Source organism: Myxocyprinus asiaticus, chromosome 8 (genome assembly GCF_019703515.2).
Source record: "Myxocyprinus asiaticus isolate MX2 ecotype Aquarium Trade chromosome 8, UBuf_Myxa_2, whole genome shotgun sequence".
NCBI classification, from domain to species: Eukaryota; Metazoa; Chordata; class Actinopteri; order Cypriniformes; family Catostomidae; genus Myxocyprinus; species Myxocyprinus asiaticus.
In genome coordinates, this window is record NC_059351.1 from 39,945,912 (window position 1) to 39,968,157 (window position 22,246).

The 22,246-nt window shown below is 39.3% G+C and overlaps 2 protein-coding genes across 3 annotated transcripts in view; both read right to left on the bottom strand.

The window, feature by feature from the left end:
* The window catches only part of LOC127445364 (regulator of G-protein signaling 12-like), a 116,136-nt gene extending 109,130 nt beyond the window's left edge, over positions 1-7,006 (bottom strand). The window contains exons 1-2 of one of the 2 annotated variants that reach the window (XM_051705399.1): positions 6,547-7,000; positions 1,607-3,716 (exon numbers count right to left, since the gene is read on the bottom strand). In XM_051705399.1, coding sequence (XP_051561359.1) covers positions 1,607-3,559 — 1,953 coding nt within the window. In that variant the 5' untranslated portion in view covers positions 3,560-3,716; positions 6,547-7,000. Of the gene's footprint in view, positions 1-1,606; positions 3,717-6,546 lie in introns of both variants that reach the window. The other variant, XM_051705400.1, reaches the window with a different exon arrangement.
* Positions 7,007-7,858: 852 nt separating this feature from the next.
* Positions 7,859-22,246, bottom strand: part of LOC127444768 (huntingtin-like) — a 96,823-nt gene continuing 82,435 nt past the window's right edge. Inside the window, 15 exon segments of the mRNA XM_051704319.1 lie at positions 7,859-10,498; positions 10,500-10,607; positions 11,391-11,551; positions 12,099-12,261; positions 12,497-12,602; positions 12,991-13,222; positions 14,755-14,869; positions 15,921-16,111; positions 16,668-16,823; positions 18,129-18,261; positions 18,394-18,524; positions 18,636-18,718; positions 18,819-18,958; positions 20,217-20,371; positions 20,496-20,599. Coding sequence (XP_051560279.1) covers positions 10,402-10,498; positions 10,500-10,607; positions 11,391-11,551; positions 12,099-12,261; positions 12,497-12,602; positions 12,991-13,222; positions 14,755-14,869; positions 15,921-16,111; positions 16,668-16,823; positions 18,129-18,261; positions 18,394-18,524; positions 18,636-18,718; positions 18,819-18,958; positions 20,217-20,371; positions 20,496-20,599 — 2,075 coding nt within the window. The 3' untranslated portion in view covers positions 7,859-10,401.

A 22,246-nucleotide genomic window follows, 5' to 3' on the forward strand; every position in this document is an offset into this window, starting at 1 on the left:
TCTCTCCCGCCGCACCGTCCAAACTGAGTCCCCGGTCCGCTGCCCTGTCTAGGGTATCAGCTTGAGCACGTAAGTGTCTTTTAATGTCTCCGGAGCCCGAGGATTCCGAATTCTTTGACATATTGTCTTCATAGAACAGTTATGAAACAGGGTGAATCAAATCTCCCCGGTTTATGACACAAAAAGTATTAAAAACTAGCAAAGTGCGCAGAGCTCACCGTTCACATGTCCGACCCTCGCATGGCGCCATGCGACTTCTGCCGAAACTGTTTAAGGTTAATGTTCTAGTGAGTTTAAAATGAACAAAACATACCTCCATATCCTAAACATTAAGCCTAAACCTAACCGATAGTGGCATAAAAGCAAATGTAAGGTAAAAACGCAATTGCTGAAGCTACCACATTATTTTGTGGTGCTTTTCTGACACTATCGCATCATATGTCAACTCGCAAGCTTTGCGAGCTTTGAGCTACCATGCTGCAACAGTCTGTGCAACTTGATTGTGTTAGAATAAGCTTGTAGTTGGTACAGTAAAAGTGTTTTCATGTGGTAGGATAGCATTGAGTGAGGAACAAATCAAATGTGAGTGTTTATAAACTGACAAATGACAATCAACATGATTTGAGTGAAAAAGAATAAAAGTCATTGTTGCTGTAATGCCCCTAGTGTTTATTTCATGAGGAAACTGCCACGATGCCTAGTACGAGCCACGTAAACCTCATTTTGCAAAACATTTTGTTATAGTAATGTGATTCTATGAGGTCAGGTTGGAAACTGTATATATCCTGATCAGATCTGTTTTAGTGGTTTGACTTGATCACACTCAGGCGGACATGCGGGACCTCTATAAATATGACTGATCTGGGGTCAGCTGCTAAGGGCAAAAGCAGAAGTTAAAGCAGAGCAGGGGCTCACATCCATTTGAACTGAAAATGTTCCACTGTGAGGATGATATGAAGCCTGTTTTGTGTCTCAATCTTCTCATCTCAGGGTCAGTTTTAACATGTTCCCACCAAGTGAGAAGCCGCAGCTAAAGCAACAGACTGGAAGGAGGGTAATTTGAGCCTAGCTACAAATGTCAGCTACCTGACAGAATTTTTCTTTTTGATAGTAAAGTCTCTGTGTAATTTTACTGAGTGAGAATGCAAAAGTGCAAAAGCAACAGAGGAGTTTAAATAGAAAATATGTGAGAATATGAGTGAGATTTTGAGGAGAATTTGTTTTGCATAAACTCAGTGGTGGAGAGGATACAATTCCCACCGCAATTGAAAACAACAAAGTAGAGGATTATGCTGTGATTGATAATAAGAACAAGGGAAAAACTGATATCCATTCAAGACACTTCAGTTTATGTCTGCAAGGACTTTCTGCACATACAACAAATGTTTTTAACTCGCTCATGAACCAGTGTACTGCATCAGTATTCAATTTCAAATCATTACTTATTAATTCCTCATAATCCCTAGGATCAGTAACTGAATGGATTTAAACTATTCTGGAGTGAAGTAGGGTTATAGCCTAACTCATTGTGATTCTGAACAAGTTGTTCACAGTAGTAAAAACAGAACTTGCATCAGAGGTTTCTGAAATTGAAAAATACCTTTACCTTTTTTTCGTCTTTAGTTCTTCCACCATTGATCTGTTGGTGTTGCTGGCGCTCTCGTGGGCTCTTCTCCCCTAATAGATTTTTAGCCCACTCATACTTCTGGGCATGGAGCCGGTGAGGCTGTGAGGCGATCTCATCTGCAGCACGGTACCGGTCGGCTGGAATCTTACTCATGGGTGGTGGCAAGGTGCTACAGTTAGCACTGGACCATCCATCAGTCGACTCTGCATAAGACTCCTGATCACTGCTTTGTCCCTGACGCCAATCTCTCAGGACATGAACAGGCAGCCAACGCTGGCCTGAAGCCCCTGTCACCTTCTTGCCATGGGTTGAGTAGTGTGAGCGTGAAGGCAGGCCTGATACATCCAGCCGTGAGGAAGAGTTTAGATGCCTGCCAGAAAGTGGAGGTGGGTCTACATGGGAATGTGGATGGGGTGGATGGTGTTCTATGAACTGGTCAGAACAGTAGCCATTACGATGTGGCATTGGGGGTGGTGGTGGAAGACCTCCTAGTACACTTTGGTGACGAGGTCCAGGCGGGTTCTCCCATAAACCTGTGGGCACATGGCGACCAGGGTTAGCGCCGAGGTCAACCAAGAGGACTCTGTTGCTCTTCTCCTCTGGCAAGAAATTGCCAATGCCACTGTCACTGTTGCTGCTTGTGCTGTTATTCTGCTGCGCATCCAGGTCGCCATCAAGGAAAGCCCGAGCCCGCATGCCCTCAATTGATTCACCCATGTCACGGTACAGCACAGACACAAACTGAAGGAGTGGCTGGGAAGTTGGTGGGAATTCTAGACAGCCACCAGTGTCTGGGTCAGGAGTGCAGTCAAAGCCAAAACGTCGGCCCACACCTTGGTGGATCTTATGGTGACAAAGTTCTGGGTCTACAATAAAAACATGACAAGATGTTCTTAAGCTTTGCTCTTCCTCGCTGTGTCTGTTAATGCTGTGGTCATTCTCGGCTTGCATGGTGACAAGACCAAAGAAGCGGCGGTCATCTGGACATACAGCGCTGAATGCTAACTTCTCTGCAGGGTAGGTGGCTAGAACAGTGCCTCGGTCATTGCATAGCTGTACACAATCATGCATGACTTTGAGCAGAACCAATGAGTGCACCTTTTGCTCCGCACGAAGACGTCGCATACAGCCACGAATTGCCTGGAGGCTGTCACTTTCCAAATTAGCACTAGTTGAGGCTAATTCAATAGATCCCAGGTAACCCACAATCATACCAACATTTAAGATCCCTACAGAATCAGCTCTTTGCATCAGGACAAATTCATCTTGATGTTCAAACATATCCACAAACACAGAGTCATCATTGAGCACTTTGGCCATCTCCTCTTCGGTGAGTAAGTTGGGGTCACTCCTACGGGTGACAGCATTTCCATAAGGGAAGTCTGGCTCTGAGAGAGGCCTTGCTTTAGAGGCAGATGCACAAGCAACTGCTTTCTCTGAGCTACTAGATGAGTGGCTGGAATTTTCAAAGATCATGTTAAAGATTCCACCAGATTGCATTTCGGCTACAACGCGTTCTGCACGGTTTATCCCGAGAGTCTTTGAGTCCATCTTGGGCCTCAACCAGTGGCTCTTGTGGTTGTGGAACCCCATTTCCTCATCGCTTGAACATGAATCTAGGTGTGAGTTCTTAGGATTGCCTTCAGCAATGATCAAGTGTAGGACACCTGTGCAGCGGCCAATGAGTTTGACCACATCCTCATGAGAGGCTTTGGACACATTGATGTCGTTCACACTTAGGATCTGATCTCCAGAACGAAGGCCCATGTAATCAGCAGGACTGCCCTTAAGGATGCTGCTCAGCACACAGGGAGATTGACCAGAGAGCGTGAAGCCATAGCCCGTTCTCCCTCTAGCGACCTCCACCCCTCTTATGTGTGCAGACGGCAGAGCATTCACACGCCTCCTGCCTGGTTCTGATTGTCTCAACATCTTTCCTTCTTTTTCTCCTGCTTTCACTTACTCCTGACAAGGGCTTCAATGCATAGATGGAGGGCTAAATGTACGAGAAGGGGGATATCATCCTCCCTGCTATGTAGCCCTTATGTGAGGCACTAACTTGGTGCATGCTTGAATGTTCACAGAACACCTTCAGCAGAGAGAGGAAGGAAAGTTAATTAATGCATTGACAGTTTAAACAACACAAGAGAAAATTATACATAAGTATGGTGAATGGGTGACTTCAGGAGCTCCGATAACAGCCTCCTCAGCTCTATCATAGGAGAGAGCGTAACGGTCAGCTAGCGTGTTATGTCAGTTAAGTCAACGTTAGAGGATACCATACAAATGAATGGGAAAAGCCATAAAGTGACACCTACACTGTCGGCCAAAAGTTTGGAATAATGTACAGATTGTGCTGTTCCGGAAGGAAATTGGTACTTTAATTCACCAAAGTGGCATTCAACTGATCACAAAGTATAGTCAGGACATTACTGATGTAAAAAACAGCACCATCACTATTCGAAATGTTTTTGATCAAATCTAGACAGGCCCCATTTCCAGCATCCACCATTCCAACACCTTATACTTGAGTAATCATGCTAAATTGCTAATTTGGTACTAGAAAATCACTTGCCATTATATCAAACACTGCTGAAAGCTATTTGGTTCGTTAAATGAAGCTTAACATTGTCTTTGTGTTTGTTTTTGAGTTGCCACAGTATGCAATAGACTGGCATGTCTTAAGGTCAATATTAGGTCAAAAAAGAAACAGTTTTCTCTAGAAACTCACCAGTCAATCATTGTTTTGAGGAATGAAGGCTAAACAATGCTTGAAATTGCCAAAAAACTGAAGATTTCATACAAAGGTGTACACTACAGTCTTCAAAGACAAAGAACAACTGGCTCTAACAAGGACAGAAAGATGTGGAAGGCCAGATGTACAACTAAACAAGAGGATAAGTACATCAGAGTCTCTAGTTTGAGAAATAGATGCCTCACATGTCCTCAGCTGACAGCTTCATTGAATTCTACCCGCTCAACACCAGTTTCATGTACAACAGTAAAGAGAAGACTCGGGGATGCGGGCCTTACGGGAAAATAAGCAAAGAAAAAGAAAATTGCAAAGAAAAAGCCACTTTTGAGACAGAAAAACAAAAAGAAAAGGTTAGAGTGGGCAAAGAAACACAGACATTGGACAACAAATAATTGGAAAATAATGTTATGGATCTTAACCTCACTGAGCTTTTGTGGGATAAGCTAGACTATAAGGTGCGTGAGAAGTGCCCGACAAGACATCCACATCTATGGCAAGTGCTACAGGAAGCGTGGGGTGAAATGTCACCTGAGTATCTAGACAAACTGACAGTTAAAATGCCAAGGATCTGCAAAGCTGTCATTGCTGCACGTGGAGGATTTTTTGATGAGAACTCTTTGAAGTAGTTTAAGAAGTTCTGAACATTTTCTTCAAATTGTAATAGTAATTTTTCACATTATTAATGTCCTGACTATACATTGTGATCAGTTGAATGCTACTTTGGTGAATAAAAGTACCAATTTCTTTCCATAAGAGCAAAATCTGTACATTATTCCAAACTTTTGGCGGCTAGTGTAACTGTCGCAACATTTTCCGTGTCTTCGTTTATAAAACAGCAATTTTACCGTAGTAAACTCTACACATATTTCATTCCAAAAGGATTGTTTAGTGTAAAACATGTTGAATATTAGAGGATAGGCAGTCAATTCATTAAATGATGAGCTGTCCTCACAAAAGCAGTTTATTCAGCATACTGAAGCATTTCCTCCATAGACATCCATTCAAAAAGAACGGCCTCTTGTTTCCTCGGCGGTGTACCGCCATAGAATGTCTATGGGACCACCTAAGTATACCTTGGCCTTAATAGTTCATATTTGCATAGCAAAATATGTCGAACCACTAAGCGCTGTCAAGTTTATGAAACTTATCTAGAAAAGTTTAAAGGCAAATATGAATAACTTTTAATGAACTAAATTATAACCTGTAGGATATAAAACGACTGAACATACAACAAAACGGTTAATGAAATGAAAAATACATGTCCTAAAGGACTATCGTGTGCAGTTTAAAAAAAAAACTAAAAAAAACAAAGTAATAGAAAAGTGCATTAAAGTTGTCTACTCTTCGACACTTTTATCTCCGCGCTGCCATTTAAAAACAGTTTGGAAGCACACAAAAACGTATAACAGGTAGGATACGTCGATATATCTCTCTCTCCCCCCCGCCTTGTTGTTCGCAAGACTTTCCTAAAGTTAAAGATGCGAAGTGAACTCATCCACTCGCTGAGCGGATCTATCCCGCCCTCACTTCCCCATTGTTGGAATGCCCACGCGTCAACATGAGTAACCATGACAATGGAAGTCTCTGTATATTTCAGATCTCTTATTGGTTTCCACAACTGTCAATCATCTTCAGAACAATCCAAACCCAGCCAAGTGACCACAAAAGTTATGCTACAGGTGCCCAAAACTACAACGGCGAAAAATGACAAAAAGTAAAACCCCTCTATGTACATACAAATACTTTTTAATTTCCCAATGAATAATTTATAAGAGATTGAGAGTTTAGCTAGCTCGGCATTGTTTTTCGCATGGAACAGCTGGCCAGTGAGTGGCAACATCTAACGGTATTGAATTATCTGCATCAATAGTTACTGACAAGACATACACTTACATGTATTTAGACGCAACTCATTTTAAAGAGCTATAAACTTCAGATAAATAGAAATACAGTTCAATGACAGTTTAATTCACCTAAAAAGTCTCAAAAGTTTTATTATCCTCAGAAAGCACAAAAAATTCCCATGGCTACATTGCTAGCCTACATTAGCCAGCACTTCCAAAAACTTTCCTGTGAGGAAATAAAACAGGTTTCCTAGCAGGAATGTGCAGGGAATGCTTTGTTATAAATTTTAGTTATAAATAAAGTTATTTCGTGTTCTTACTTGCAATGGATGTGTCATCCGCTGATGCGAAGTTTAATGGCATGGTAACCTTAGTGCTGCAGAAGGAGTAAACAAAGGGAGAGGGCAGCTGGTGTGTGTACAGCAGCAGAAGCAGGAGGAGGAATCATCTGTTTTTTTTTTAAGGACAGCACAGGGCTTTTCCTTCACCACATGACATTGGAATTAAACATTTCAATAACTATATCCTAGTGTTGCTTAAATATCTGAATTATTTAAGGTAATTTCAAATTCCCTCATTTTTTATTTTAATTAATTTATTACTTGCTGTTATGTTATAGGCCTTAAACACAAGTAAATATTTAGACATTTTTGTAAACATTTTCCATAAACCACAAATCAGAGAGTTATGGATCATTTAAAATCAATTACTAGTCGTTAATTTCTCAACAGTAAAATTATTTATTAGCCGACTGACTATGAATACTGGTGCAGGTTCATGTTAAGACAGCTGCTGCTGTTGACCTCAGGTAGAGCTAAATGATGCCAACCTCTTAAATTAATATCTCTTAAAGGAATATTTGAGGTTCAATACAAGTTAAGCTCAATTGACAGCATGTGCAGCATAATGTTGATTACCACAAAACATAATTTCAACTCTCAAAAATAAAAGGTTACAGTGAGGCACTTGCAATGGAAGTGAATGGGGCCAAAGTTTGGAGAGTTTAAAGGTGGAAATGTGAAGCTTATAAACGTTTACATTAATCCTTCCATTAAAACATGTGTATTATTTGTGCTGTTTAGCTGTTTAAATCGTTGTTTTGATGGTCTTTTAGGGTTTACAGTGTTACGTTGTCAAGGCAACAAAGTTGTAAAATTGGATATAACTTTACTCAGAAAAGGTTAGTAACTGATTTTATCACACTTAACATCATGTTAACATGCAATTTGTTTACGTCTTGTGGCTATACTGTACTTTTGAAACAGTGAGTATTTTCTTTACGTTAACGGATTGGCCCCATTCACTTTCACTGGAAGTGCCTCACTGTAACCTCGAGTTTTGCTCTTTTTTTATTATTTTTTTAGGACAAGTGAAAATAAATTTTTATGGTAATCAACATCATGCCACAAATGCTGTTGATTGAGCTCAACTTGTATTAAACCCAGAATATTCCTTTAAGATGACTTTTAAGTTAATCTTTGATATATCCACACTGCCAAGGCTGTGGAATATCCCTTCGATCTGCCCAGATTGTAAATGAAGTTTGAGAGGATTAGCAGAATAAATGCTCATCTAAAATCATAAGCAAACACAGAGCAAATAATGAAAAAATACAATTTGACAAATGGGACATTTTTATCTTTTATTTCTATGTTATAGTCTTCTCATGATTTGACGTTAAAATAATCCATTAAAACAAATACATAACTTTTTTGTCCTTTTTAGCGGTCCATAGTCTGCAGAAGTGAGTTGAATAAATAGCATAAAGGGAATGAGTTTCCCTAAAAAAAACAAAAAAACAATTAAAATAAAAAAGGCTCCGGTGCTAGACCATCACTGCATCCTATACTGTGAAACTTCTGGGACATTTCGCTCCTATCCACTGATATCCAGTTAGGTCTCACCCATCTCCATGTACAATAGGCTTATCTGATATCTGCTCTAAAAGATCACTACTTTTGTGAGGAGAGAAAAATGGAGGTAAACAGGGCAGGGTGTCAAAAGGGTAGAACAAAAATGTTCTGAATTAAAAAAAATTCACCTGAGAAGCATTTAACCAGTCAGGGTTATCCCCTCCTCTTCTAAGCTTCCTAAACACACAAAATAAAGAGCATGAAAGTATTTACTTTCAGTTATTTCTTAAATTGTCAGTTTTAGGCACACAAAGGAAATGTTACAATTCTGTAGTATTTTCATGTTTGGTCTTTGTTAAAGGCATTCAAGTTATTCTAGCTGTATCTGACATCAATACTACTGTCCTATTTGGCCACTGAAGCAGCCCAACAAGCAAACAACCAATTTTACTATGTAAATCCATCATTTTGAATGGCACTATAATCTCTAAATATGTTTACTTGCAAGAAATCCTGTAGGCATAGCGCAATATTGATCCAAAGGTGAATGTGCCAACACATTTCAGAGAAGGTAAAGGCTTTCGCGGAGCAGTGAAAATTTCAAGTATCAAGTGCTATGTACATATTCTGCTTCACTAAGACAAAGCAAACATCTTATTGCTCCAGAATAAACAAATATCTATTAGGGTCTGTACACTATCAAACGTGACCAGCTAATTCTGTCTTCATGGTAGCAAACTAAACAGCATGCTGTGAGTGCCAAACTTTTCGGTCATTTGAAGTTATAGTCAAACGGTGTCCATGTAGACTGTCATCCCACTAACAATCACAACAGTCACCCCATTTCAACTGTTATTGTGACATCACATAAAATATTCAATATTGCAAGCAGACTACAACTTGCTTCAAGTTAATATAAAAAGATATCTTCAGCTTGTCAACTAAGGCTTCTATTTACAGGAAAGGCTCCTATGCTACCCAAGACAACAATAAAATGATTGTTTTTTTCTCCCCCAAGTCTCAGAAAATTGAAAAGAAAGGCTGGGTTATTGCGCACATTCGTTTACTAATGGCCTTTCGGTTTATGCCATCTCATGTCCAAATATGGCCGTTGTCATGCACCACAGTTTATTCATTTCATCACAAGTATTATTTAACACAAATTGTACATGATGTAAACACTCGATTAAAATACATACTTCCATTTATTAAACTAGATCAATAATCATATCTTACATCCTGAGATTTTAAAAGAAATTTCACAAATAACCAAAGATACATGTGTTGCAAGGTACTCATCATGTCATGTAGAATTGAGCTGTCCTGTTCGCAAGCAGACACCGTGTAATCTAAAAACCACTCTATGCTAACCGCTATGGCTATTTCAAACCCTGTCCAAATAAAAGGGCTTCAGAGTCACATTTGCGATCAGGTTTTGTGTTTTTTTTTTTAAAAAATGTGTCAACTTAAAAACAACAAATATAGACAACTAAATTGTAAAAGGTAAACTAAACTTCGTTTCTGGCAATTCAGGTGCCTGGTGACTTTAGATTGGTGGACTAAGGGTAGAAACCGATACAGACTACCCTTGCATTTATAGTAACTTGAATATCTGAACTTGGGCAAATTCCATACGGTCTGTGAACACAAATCTGATCTTCGAGCTGTTAACAAGTGCAGGAGATGCTGAAGTATTTTAACAATGGGTGATTTGCATCTGTAGTTTTTGTTTCATCATTCACTACATGTTCTTCAGTCATTTTGTTTATAACTGAAACTCTCTATTTGCTTTGACTGTTTAGACTGCATGACAAGAAACCTTCAGTAACATTTGCAGATTCCAAATTAATTTTTACAAACAGATTTTGGAGAAAAAATGCCTGCTTCCATATAGACTTTTCATTGTGCCATGAGGTTAAAGTCACATATTCTGGATGTATGGTAGTAGTAGTAGTAGACATATTTTTTTTTTTTTTTAAATCAAGAGTAATGGTGTTTGGGTGCAATGTGATTCTTGTGGCCACACACTTCAGTGGATGTGCTTTGGACCCACTGTCTCTAATAACTATGAGCTATTTGGGGAAATGTCCTCTTGTATATCACAGATTGTATCATGTCAACTGATTAAGCTCCTTATATCCAATCTAAGATTATGGTTTCTTGTTGCCATGTGTCCTGGTTCGTAATGTTCTATTAAGTGTTGTGTCTTCTGCTTTAGTATGGGCCACATTATGTTACCAACATTAACTGCAATGTAGATCCTAATGATATATTGTTATGCAGTATTGTGGTCTGTCGTCAGTCTTGTTGTTATGGTCTGTATTATAGTGATGTGTCTTGGTGAATACACTGCAAACAGCAAAGTAGTTGGTAATATGGACTACCAGGGGAGGCCACCATCTCAAAGATGGATTGGAAGGTCTAACTCTTCATCGATTTGGTGTCGGTAGAAATCCACAGCAACCAGACAAAAGAGGCTGATGTCCATTGTGTCTGACTTCCCCATGCGACTGATGACATGAGGCAGGCTACATGAAAAGGTAGAAGTTAAGGAGAACAAGAAAGAAAAGGAAAAATGCTATTGAAGAATCTTCCAGGTTAAACCCAAGTTAAGCTCAATTGGCAGCATTTGTGGAATAATGTTGATTACCACAATAAATAGTTTTGTCTCATCCCTCCTACCAGTTAAAAATAAAATAAAATATTTTAAAAATAGTAAAAATTGAAGTTATAATCAGGCACTTACAGTGGAAGTGAATGGGGACAATTTTTGTAGGATTTAAAGGCAGAAATGTGAAGCTTATAATTTTATAAAAGCACTTACATTATTTCTTCTGTTAACACTTGTGTATTATTTGAGATAAGTTGTTTAAATCATCGTTTTTCCAGTAATTTTAGAGTTTACGGCATCATGGCAATGCAATTGTAAAATCGGATACAAATTTACAGAGAAAAGGTTAAGAAGCGATTTTATCACACTAAAATCATGTTTACACATTGTTTACATTTTGTGGCTTTAGCTTTGAAACATGAGTATTTTAACGTTTACGGATAGGCTCCATTCACTTCCATTGTTAGTGTCTTACTGTAACCCAGATTTTTACTTTATTAAAGAGGAGGAATGAGTCGAAATACATTTTTGTGGTAATCAACATTATGACACAAACACTGTCGATTGAGCTTAACCTGCACTGAAACCAAAATATTCCTTTAAGATAACTATATCAGTATGGTCACAATATAGGTATGGAATAAAATCAGTGATTATTCATAGTATCGATGGAAATCAGATGGCACACATGTAAGGATACAGGGCAGAGATCCACTGGCTAGTCGAGGCACTGACAAAGAAACAGGACAGGCTCCATATTGCCATGGCGAAAGGTGTTCTCTGTGTGAAGTTCGACAGAGATAGTAGCACCCAATCACGGACCATGGAGGACTGGCCAGTCGCATGAAGTGTTTGAAATACCTGTAGCAAGAAATACACGCCCTCAAATTACATATTATCAGTTTATACAACGACTCAAGACATATGAATAACTTCAACTCAAATCAATATTTTATGTCCTTTTTTTTTTTGGCAAGTAGTCATGTAATAAGTGGATAATTAACAGTCAGGCGGCCATTTTGCGTAATATAAACAACCGAATTTCGACACAAACCGGAGATTGGATTCAGCAGTTTTTGGGGTTTCTTTCTTCTAACATTATAACAATTTCAACTTAAATCATTATTTTATGTCCATTTAATTATTTGGTAAGTAGCAGTGTAATAAGTGCAATAATCTACAGTGAGCTGGCGGTCACTATTGCTAAATAAAATCCCTTCATGGTGATACAAGACCTGACTGCCCTGTGTGGGTTTACTTTGTGACTATGACCAGCTGACTGTCGATTGCTCCCTACATATCAGACTGTAGTTCAAATTTCAGTTCACTGAGAATCTAAAACCATATACAAGATCTCATCACAAAATTCCAAGCTAAGAGACTGCAACAAACAGAAAGCAATACTTGCCTTGTAGACCACTGTAGCCATGAATTGTGGGTAAGGCTGCTGATTGGACAGGAACTCTCCGATGACTTTGTTCATGACGTCCTGCAGTGGGAAAAAGTCATCAAGGAACTGAGGAAGGATCCGGGCTACCACACGTGCCTCACTTGGAAAGCCTTTACGAATCCTGTAGCAGGAATAGCATTGAAATTCCCAGAGATTAATCACTAGAATAGTACCATAAACTGTTTGCACCATATATATATATATATATATATATATATATATATATATATATATATTCAATTTCAACTGGAGTAAAAATAAAATTAAAGAGAACTCAAGACAGATAACATGTCTGAGGGCAGCACTGAAAAATATTTTGCATCAAGTTTTTTCAAAAAGTCAACCGTGTACAGTACCTGTCAAAAAGAACAGATACACGCTCCATGGCAACAATGACTGACTCATTGACAGGAGCTGTAGGATCTGCATCGGCAGGGCGGCCAGGACTTCCTTTCTCTTTCCCTGTAGAGTGACATTACAACAGCTACCAGTCAGAGGAAAAGTTCAACAGATAAAACCAGTTCTTATACATCCCAGCTTTGGAGGTTTAAAACAAGAATTTGTTTTATCTGATAAATCCACACTGTGAAAGCCATCCTTCTCTTTTAGCTCTTTATGTTTGTTTCCTTTTAGTTCATCACATAAATCAGACCTCTCATAGACTGGACAGGAATATAATGATTCAACAACCCCCTGGATAAGAGGCTTTCTTAAGAACTCATACCCCTGGTTTTGCCATCATACTGAGGACTCTACTGTTCTGTTATGTTAGTAGGGTGAGCATCTAAGATGAGTCTGTGCTCTTGGCGTTAATAGGGTGGGTCAGTATTAAAGATGAAATGTGTCCTGCCTTCCTCTGCAGCCACACCTGTGTACATGCAGGTGAGCATGAGACCTAGGGCAGCCATGGCGCGGTGTGGACTGGGCATGTTCACGTGGTCCACGCTCAGCTTGACTAGCGTTTCTGCGTCCATGTGTGACAGCTGCTCGGACAGAAGCAAACGCTCCAGACCGCGAAGAACACAGTGGTAAATGACGGACGGGGTGGCCTCCTCGCTAGCTGACAGCATCACACAGCACAGCTGGAATGGTAGAGAAGAAATATTTTGAAGGGGTAAATGGATCAGTCAGGATCTGGAATCCTATAAGGCATGGGTGGTCATTGAGCTTACACCGACTATAAACAGTACAATATACGACTTTCATTTATCAGGGTAAGGTCATAAACGACTTAAGCATAAACTAGGGATGCACCGATCTGATACTTTGGAAAGCTCCAAAAAAAAAAGAAAAAAAAAAAACACAATATAAGCAGTCCATATGACTCGTGCATTTTATTCAAAGCCACTTGAAGACACACAATAGCTTTGTGAATCACAAAAGGCTGCGTTTATTACGTAAAAATACAGTATGCGTGCGCAGCTCTGTTGACACACACATTGCATGTGTATGCTGGTGATGCACTCAAGAGTGGCGCACAATATGTGAGTGCTCCACATAAACAACATATCAGATGTTGATGCTCAATAGATCGATTTGCTTATAAAATGCATTTAGAAAAGCACGGGAGGAGCATTTCACCAGACTTTGAATAAGCGAATTAAACTACTACCCACAAACAGACACTTATAGGACTTGCTGGAGTGTTCCGACCGTCAAAATAAAAGCCAGAGGGTTTTAAAGTTAAAAGTGCATGACTGATAATATCAGGGTTCCTACAGTTTAAGGCAAGTTAGATTAAAGACTTTTTAAGGATCCGTGGGAACCCTGGATATATATTACTCTTGTATTATACAATTCTAAAAGTCAATAATAATAATTTATTATCATCATTATTATTTGTTTACAAAATACAACAATATAAGTTGACTGGGTTCCAAAAAATAACTGTGAATGAAAAGTGGACTGATATCTTACAACTAAAGTGAGATCTGAATCCTTTAAAGTCCAGATACAAGTTGAAAAAACTGTGCAAAGAAAACTGGCTTATTTTCTACTGAAGACTTTCACTGGGATTACTGTTAAATGTGCTGCTGCATTATCCAGTAGACTAGTTAGAATAACGTTTTTCTTATTAGGTTATACAATTATATATAGAAATAATGTGTAGTTAGAGGATTGTGTTTCTTTACATATAAAAGAGTACTCTCAATTAGTATCACACAGTGAAGTACAGATATTCTAAACTGATTATGAAAAAAAAAAAAAAAAACAACAAAAAAAAAATCGGATCAGGATCGGCCGATACTGAGATTTCAGGTATTGGAATCGGATGTCAAAAAGTGATATCGGTGCAAACCTAGCATTAACCAATCAATTTTTACCCATTACCCTGATTTTGCTCTGTATGTAAACACCTTTACCGGCATTCTTACCAGCTTATCCAATGTGCTTGCAAGTGTTGTGCACTTGTCTGTTTGTTGTATTTTTTTACGTCAAAACTAGGGAATAATCTTACGATTTAAAATGTCGTGTAAACACAGTTTTCTTTTTGGATAAACAGATTTTTGGTAGTTATCATCAAATTGGTATGCAAGTAAATGTGCTCATTGAACCTTTAATAATGATGATCTGCTTTCCAGTCCAAATTATCCGAACAGTTGCCTCTTCTCACCTGAATGACCCCAGCATTGAACTCTGACCCTACATCCAGTGGGTAGTTCTCCATCATGTAGAATGCCACAGTGCATATCATCAGCACATGCTGCTGGTTGTGTAGATTCACATAGCTAAAAGACACACACACACACAGAGTGTTAGGCCTAAACACACTCATCATCTATTTTCAGTGAGGCTATCTGCCAGTAATTCTAGCCCTTGTCTGTAATGAGGGATCTCAGATATCAGTAAGACGCACTACATTACAGTTAATGAGGAGCTGATGACCGTGCAGCGTGAAGGCATGTGTTGTGATTGCCAGTGTGAACCTATTATTGAATCTCTCAGCCTGTCGCAAAGGCTTTGGCATTAGCTTTGACTGCATGGGGGATAACCTCTTAAGAGAGACAGTATCAGTGTGAAGTCTTTCATCCAATGCAGGACGCTAACCGTTAACCTCTCATCCCATATTACATTAAATGAAACGCAAACACTAAGAGTAAGTGTGAAACTAATGATTGGACTGCAACTGCCATTGCTGTTGCTACTGAGGGTGGTGTGGCTTAGGGGTAAAAGCTCAGGGCTAATTGGAAGGTTGCTGGTATAATTCCTGCAAGAAGTGAACCATAAGTCATCAGCATTGTGCTCGAGCAAGGCAGTTATCCTCTTGTTGCTCCAGGTGGACTATCCCTGTAATAAGTGTACTGTAAGTCGCTCTGAATAAAAGCATCTGCAAAATGACTACTTATTAGTCGTGCTTGCGAAGCTAAGCAACTATATTTCTATGCTAATTCAATTTTGGCACGTAACTCATCTCGCATTGTTTGCGTTTTGAACATGAATGATACCTGTATTAGTGTGGCTTGTTTAGGAAAGATGTGCTATTACTTTTCTAAACAATCTGAATATTTATTTTTAACTGGTAGGCAATAGAACTGTCAAAAAAAAAAAAAAAAAAAAAAAGACTTACACTGAAGGACCAGAACAAGATGGCGACATGAGCGTGCTCTTTTGACTTTGGCCAGTAAGCATCCATCTAACAACCACGAGCAAGCACCACTCACATTCTTTCAGAAAATGTAAAAATGTACTGTCTACTTATTGTCCCTCTGCATCACAAAGTGCAATACTGTAGATGTTATTTGCTGTTTATGTATGTGCTAAGGTAGGGGTGTTACTCACTGTGCTATGGCTCTAAGGTTAGAGAGCAAGTATTCGCTGACATTAGGTATAAGCTGGCGTGCTGTGTCATCCAGTAGGTCACATTCCAGCACATACAGAACTCCATGTAGTGCACCAATCCGACTTGGCAGATGAGTGCTGTGTAAGATGCTTTCCAACAGACGGCACACAGGCTCAGCAATGGCCTTATCCTGAACACACACACATTTTCCCCAAACAAATTAAAAGCAATAACTGCAGGGGGCCTGGGTAGCTCAGCGAGTAAATACGCTGACTGCCACCCCTGGAGTCGCGAGTTCGAATCCAGGGTGTGCTGAGTGTATCCAGCCAGATCTCCTAAGCAACCAAATTGGCCCATTTGCTAGGGAGGGTAGAGTCACATGGGGTAACCTCCTCGTGGTTACTATAATGTGGTTCTCGCTCTTGGTGGGGTGCGTGGTGAGCTGTGCGTGGATGCCGCGGAGAACAGTGTGAATCCTCCACACGCGCTATGTCTCTGCAGTAACGCGCTCAACAAGCCACATAAGATGTGCAGATTGACGGTCTCAGACACGGAGGCAACTGAGATTCGTGCTCCGCCACCCAGATTGAGGCGAGTCACTACGCCACCACGAGGACTGAGAGTGCATTGGGAATTGGCCATTCCAAATTGGGGAGAAAAGAAATAAAAAGCAATAACTGCTTTAAGATATAGTGATTGATTGTTTTTGCATCTGTTGGGTCAGAGGTCCATATGTACGCACTCACCATGCCCAGCACTGCAGCTGCTTTGCAGATAGCCGGCACGAGGTACTGGTTGAGGATCTCATCTTCTGGTGGATGGACCTTCTGCAGCTCAGTCAGAGTGGAGAACATCATATCAAACTGATTCCTCTCTGTGAAGAGATCAGACACTGCCAGCAGCTGAAAGAGAGAAACAGAAATCACTTACACAACTGCAGAAATAGGCTGAGATGCTCAAGCATAAAAAAAAAAAAAAATTTTTTTTTTATATATATATATATATATATATATATATACACACACATACATATACACATATATATATATACATACATACACACACACAAACACACACATAAATATATATACACATATACATACATATATACTGTATATACAGTACTGTGCAAAAGTTTTAGGCACTTAAGGTGTTTCACAAAAACTTTTGTATTCAGATGGTTATTTATATCTTCAGCTTTAGTGTGTCAATAGGAAAAATACATTTTAGACTCCCAAACATTACTTTTGCAAATAGAAAAGATCAGAATAGAAGAACAGGGCGCTCTGCATGAGATGGCATTGCCCCAACAGAGCCCCCCACTGAACATCGAGTCAGTCTGGGATTACATGAAGAAACAGAAGCAACTGAGACAGCCTAAATAGATAGAAGAACTGTGGTGAATTCTCCAAGAAGCTTAATCCTATCTGCCAACAACCAAGAAAAACTGTGTCCAGGTGTACCTAGGAGAATTGGGGCTGGTTTTAAGGCAAAGGTGGTCACACCAAATATTGATTTAGCTTGTTTTTGTTTACTGGACTTTGTATGACGTTAATTGATAAATGAAAACTATCTGTGGCATTATTTTTTGAAGACATCCTCACTATGCAACATTTTTCACAAGTGCCTAAAACTTTTGCACAGTACTGTATATACAGTATATATTTCACCAAATGAGGTTTAATGAGGAAAAACATTTATTATTGTTCACAAGATATGAAGTTGGAGACGGTGATATATGTGCTGACGGGGCACATTTTCATATAGTCACATTTTTCTTTGCAACAAAATATGCATGAAAGTGAGGATAAAAATATGGATGAATATTGTCAATGATGAAAATATTTTTATAAAATCCCCATGAGGCATCAGTGATTGTTTTTATTCCACTTCTACAGGTTGCTGTTATACTGTAGATCACGGCCACAGAGCGACACTTAGGAATAAAAAAAATAAATAAATTAAAAAAAAAAAAAAAAAATATCGGCAACTATCAGCACAGATTTTTGCAGATAACCGATAGTTCCAAAAAGAAACTCTCAGCACAGATTAATTGGTAAAACCGATATATCGATCCATCTCTAATTGCTGCATGTCTTGTGTTACCATTTCCCTCGGTTGAATTACTAGTAGTATTGTGGAATTACTCATTTTTGTAATTCTCTTTGGATAAAAGCATTTAAATGTAAATGCAAGCACAAACTCACCGATCTGACCACCTCACTGATGAGCACAACAGGTGTCTTCCTACTGCTGGGGTTGCCTGGGAGGGTCTACTGGCTGTAGAGCTCCAGGAGGAACTGGGAGCAGGAGTGGATGTCAACCCCAGCACGGCGCTTTCTGAACAGGGTGAGAAGACAGACAGCATCAGCCTGGAGGATGCTGGGTCCCGGTTTTAAGAAGTTGTATTACTAGTAACTCAAACTAGTAGAGAATCAGTGTGTGTGTGTGTGCGTGCGTGTGTGGTCTGACCTGGAGTTGATTGGTGATAATGGTGGTGAGGGAGGTGCTGGTGCATCCATTTCATCTTCCTCATCCTCACCCCACTCTTCCTCCCTCAGAGGGGTGATATTATTTCCTAACCACACTGAGTGAATTGACACCTGCAAAGTGCATAAATATTGTAAGTAAAATGCAGACATAAAAGTGAATAAATGTCCATTTAAAACAGCATTAGAATGATTCAAGTGTTTTTCATGTTCTGGATTACTAACTTGACCCAGTTTGTAGTCCATGTTGCCCATCTCCCTCTCTGTGTTTATCTGCAGAAGGAGTTTCTCGTGACTGATCAGGGTGCCTGAGTTAGAAGACGTACACATATACACAAAGGTCATGAACATAATGACAAAATGAGCAAGTACCTACAGAGTAAGAGAACCATTTTACTGGACACTGACCTGCCAGTGAGGCTGATAAAGATGGCACAGGGTCCCAAGCTTGATAGGGGAAGTGTGTGGCGATGTTGTCCCTCTTGGACACCATGGTCTGAATTTCATGCTCAACCATACCTCTGATTACACTCAGCTTACGGCCATACCTGCAAACACGCACAATTTACTATGCACATCTAAACAATTAGTAGCTTAATACAAGCAAAGAAAAAAAAAAATACTCCAAAAAAACAAACAAACAAAAAAAAAAACAATTACACACTTTTTAACTCCAAGTTAAAGGAACAGTTCACCCAAAAATGAACACTTTCTTATCATTTACTCACCCTCATGCCATCCCTGATGTCTATGACTTTCTTCTGCTGAACACAAACAAAGATTTTTAGAAGAATATCTCAGCTCTGTTGGTCCATATAATGCAAGTGAATGGTGGCCAGAACTTTGAAGCTCCAAAGATCACATAAAGGCAGCTGAAAAGTAATGAAGATGACTCGTTCAGTTAAATCCATATCTTCAGAATTGATTTAATAGTTGTAGGTGAGAAATAGATAAATATTTAAGTCTCTTTCTATTTAAATCCGTATTTTGGCCAATTCGCATTTTACGTGCATATTGCCACCTACTGGGCTGTTGAGAGAATATGATTTATTTATTCTTTTACTTTGCTTTATCCTTCCCTTTTTGTTTCTTTCTCCTCCCTGCACAGTATGTCAGGATATGCACAAAGAATGCAAATCGCTAAAAAAACAGAAGAAGAACTCGGTCCACTCGAGAATTCACATAGGAGGGCTAGTGAAGGTGTAGATTTATAGTAAAAAAGGACTTAAATATAGATCTGTTTCTCATCCACACCTATCATATTGCTTTTGAAGATATGGATTTAACCACTGGAGTTGTATGGATAATTGTTATGCTGCATTTGTGTGCTTTTTGAAGCTTCAAAGGTTTGGTCACCATTCACTTGAATGGACCAACATAGCTGAAATATTCTTCTAAAAATCTTTGTTTTCAGCAGAAGAAAGTCGTACACATCTAGGATGGCATGAGGGTGAGTAAATGACAAGATAATTTTAATTTTTGGGTGACCTATTCCTTTAAGTCAGTGGTCATTCCTTCCTTAATTTTAGTTTTATTATAATATTTATGATTCTATTGTGTTTTTCTGAATTGTGCAGCACTTTAGGTCAATTTCTGTTGTTTTTAAATGTGCTATATAAATAAACCTTGACTTGACATCTCTAAACCTGACTACCCAGGAATAATTACTAACCCAGGATAAAGTATGGATACTGTGAAAAATGGAACAAAATAATGCAGAAATATATTAACCTAGGATTAAGTGTTAAAAGCTCCCTAGAGACACAATAAAAAAGTAACAAAACAAGGCAAAAGAAGTGTACATACCTAGTGTTCAGAGCTTTAAGGATTTTGTTTCGGGGTTGCTGTTCAGGGCAGCTGATGGCTGGATTTCCTGCCGTTGGTAGTGTCATGGCACTCAGCACCAGAGATGTGATCGCCTGCACTGCCAGTACATTTATCTGAGTCCTCTCCAGATCCTCCTGAAACACAAACAGACGTGTCTCATCTACCACCCATGTACATTTCATCAATAACAAAACACAAATACATCCAGTACCCATGTGAGTGGACAGTTTCCTTTTTGATGGAAATCAAATGATTCACCTCTTGCTGGGTCTCCTTCTCTTGGTCCATCGTGATTGGCTGAGTGACCAGCACTCCCAACAGAGTGGCCCATGTTTCCTCAAACTGTGTACGACTGCTCCAGCCTATAGGAAGAACACATGACTTGAAATCAAACCACAGTGTAATAACCAAACATCATACAAAAGGCTAGCAATAAACAGTGACTTATTTCTCTTAAATAATAACATCTTTAACGTCTCTAAACCTCCATGGAATAAAGGAATATATTAAATGCAAGTTAGCATCTGAGGCAAAAAACAAAAAACTGTTGACTTAAGCATTTTTTGTTTTCGTTTTTTCCAAACTAACTTAAGTCTATATATTTAAGTCTATATACAGTACATTACTTCTGTAATCAACAGCATATCACAGATGCTGTCAACAGAGCTTGTATTGAAGCTGGAACATCCCATTAATAGTTCACCCAAAACTGATAATTCTCTCATTTTCTCACCCTTATGCCATCTTAAACTCATATGACTTTCTTTCTTTTGTGGAACACAAATTAAGATTTTTTAGAAGTACAGGTGCTGGTCATATAATTAGAATATCATCAAAAAGTTTATTTCACTAATTCCATTCAAAAAGTGAAACTTGTATATTATATTCATTCATTACACACAGACTGATATATTTCAAATGTTTATTTCTTTTAATTTTGATGATTATAACTGACAACTAAGGAAAATCCCAAATTCAGTATCTCAGAAAATTAGAATATTACTTAAGACCAATACAAAGAAAGGATTTTTAGAAATCTTGGCCAACTGAAAAGTATGAACATGAAAAGTATGAGCATGTACAGCACTCAATACTTAGTTGGGGCTCCTTTTGCCTGAATTACTGCAGCAATGCGGCATGGCATGGAGTCGATCAGTCTGTGGCACTGCTCAGGTGTTATGAGAGCCCAGGTTGCTCTGATAGTGGCCTTCAGCTCTTCTGCATTGTTGGGTCTGGCATATCGCATCTTCCTCTTCACAATACCCCATAGATTTTCTATGGGGTTAAGGTCAGGCGAGTTTGCTGGCCAATTAAGAACAGGGATACCATGGTCCTTAAACCAGATACTGGTTGCTTTGGCACTGTGTGCAGGTGCCAAGTCCTGTTGGAAAATGAAATCTGCATCTCCATAAAGTTGGTCAGCAGCAGGAAGCATGAAGTGCTCTAAAACTTCCTGGTACACGGCTTCGTTGACCTTGGACCTCAGAAAACACAGTGGACCAACACCAGCAGATGACATGGCACCCCAAACCATCACTGACTGTGGAAACTTTACACTGGACCTCAAGCAACGTGGATTGTGTGCCTCTCCTCTCTTCCTCCAGACTCTGGGACCCTGATTTCCAAAGGAAATACAAAATTTACTTTCATCAGAGAACATAACTTTGGACCACTCAGCAGCAGTCCAGTCCTTTTTGTCTTTAGCCCAGGCGAGACGCTTCAGACGCTGTCTGTTGTTCAAGAGTGGCTTGACACAAGGAATGCGACAGCTGAAACCCATGTCTTGCATACGTCTGTGCGTAGTGGTTCTCCCCCACATTTTTGAATGGGTTTTGTTTCACAATCCTCTCCAGGGTGCGGTTATCCCTATTGCTTGTACACTTTTTTCTACCACATCTTTTCCTTCCCTTCGCCTCTCTATTAATGTGCTTGGACACAGAGCTCTGTGAACAGCCAGCCTCTTTTGCAATGACCTTTTGTGTCTTGCCCTCCTTGTGCAACGTGTCAAT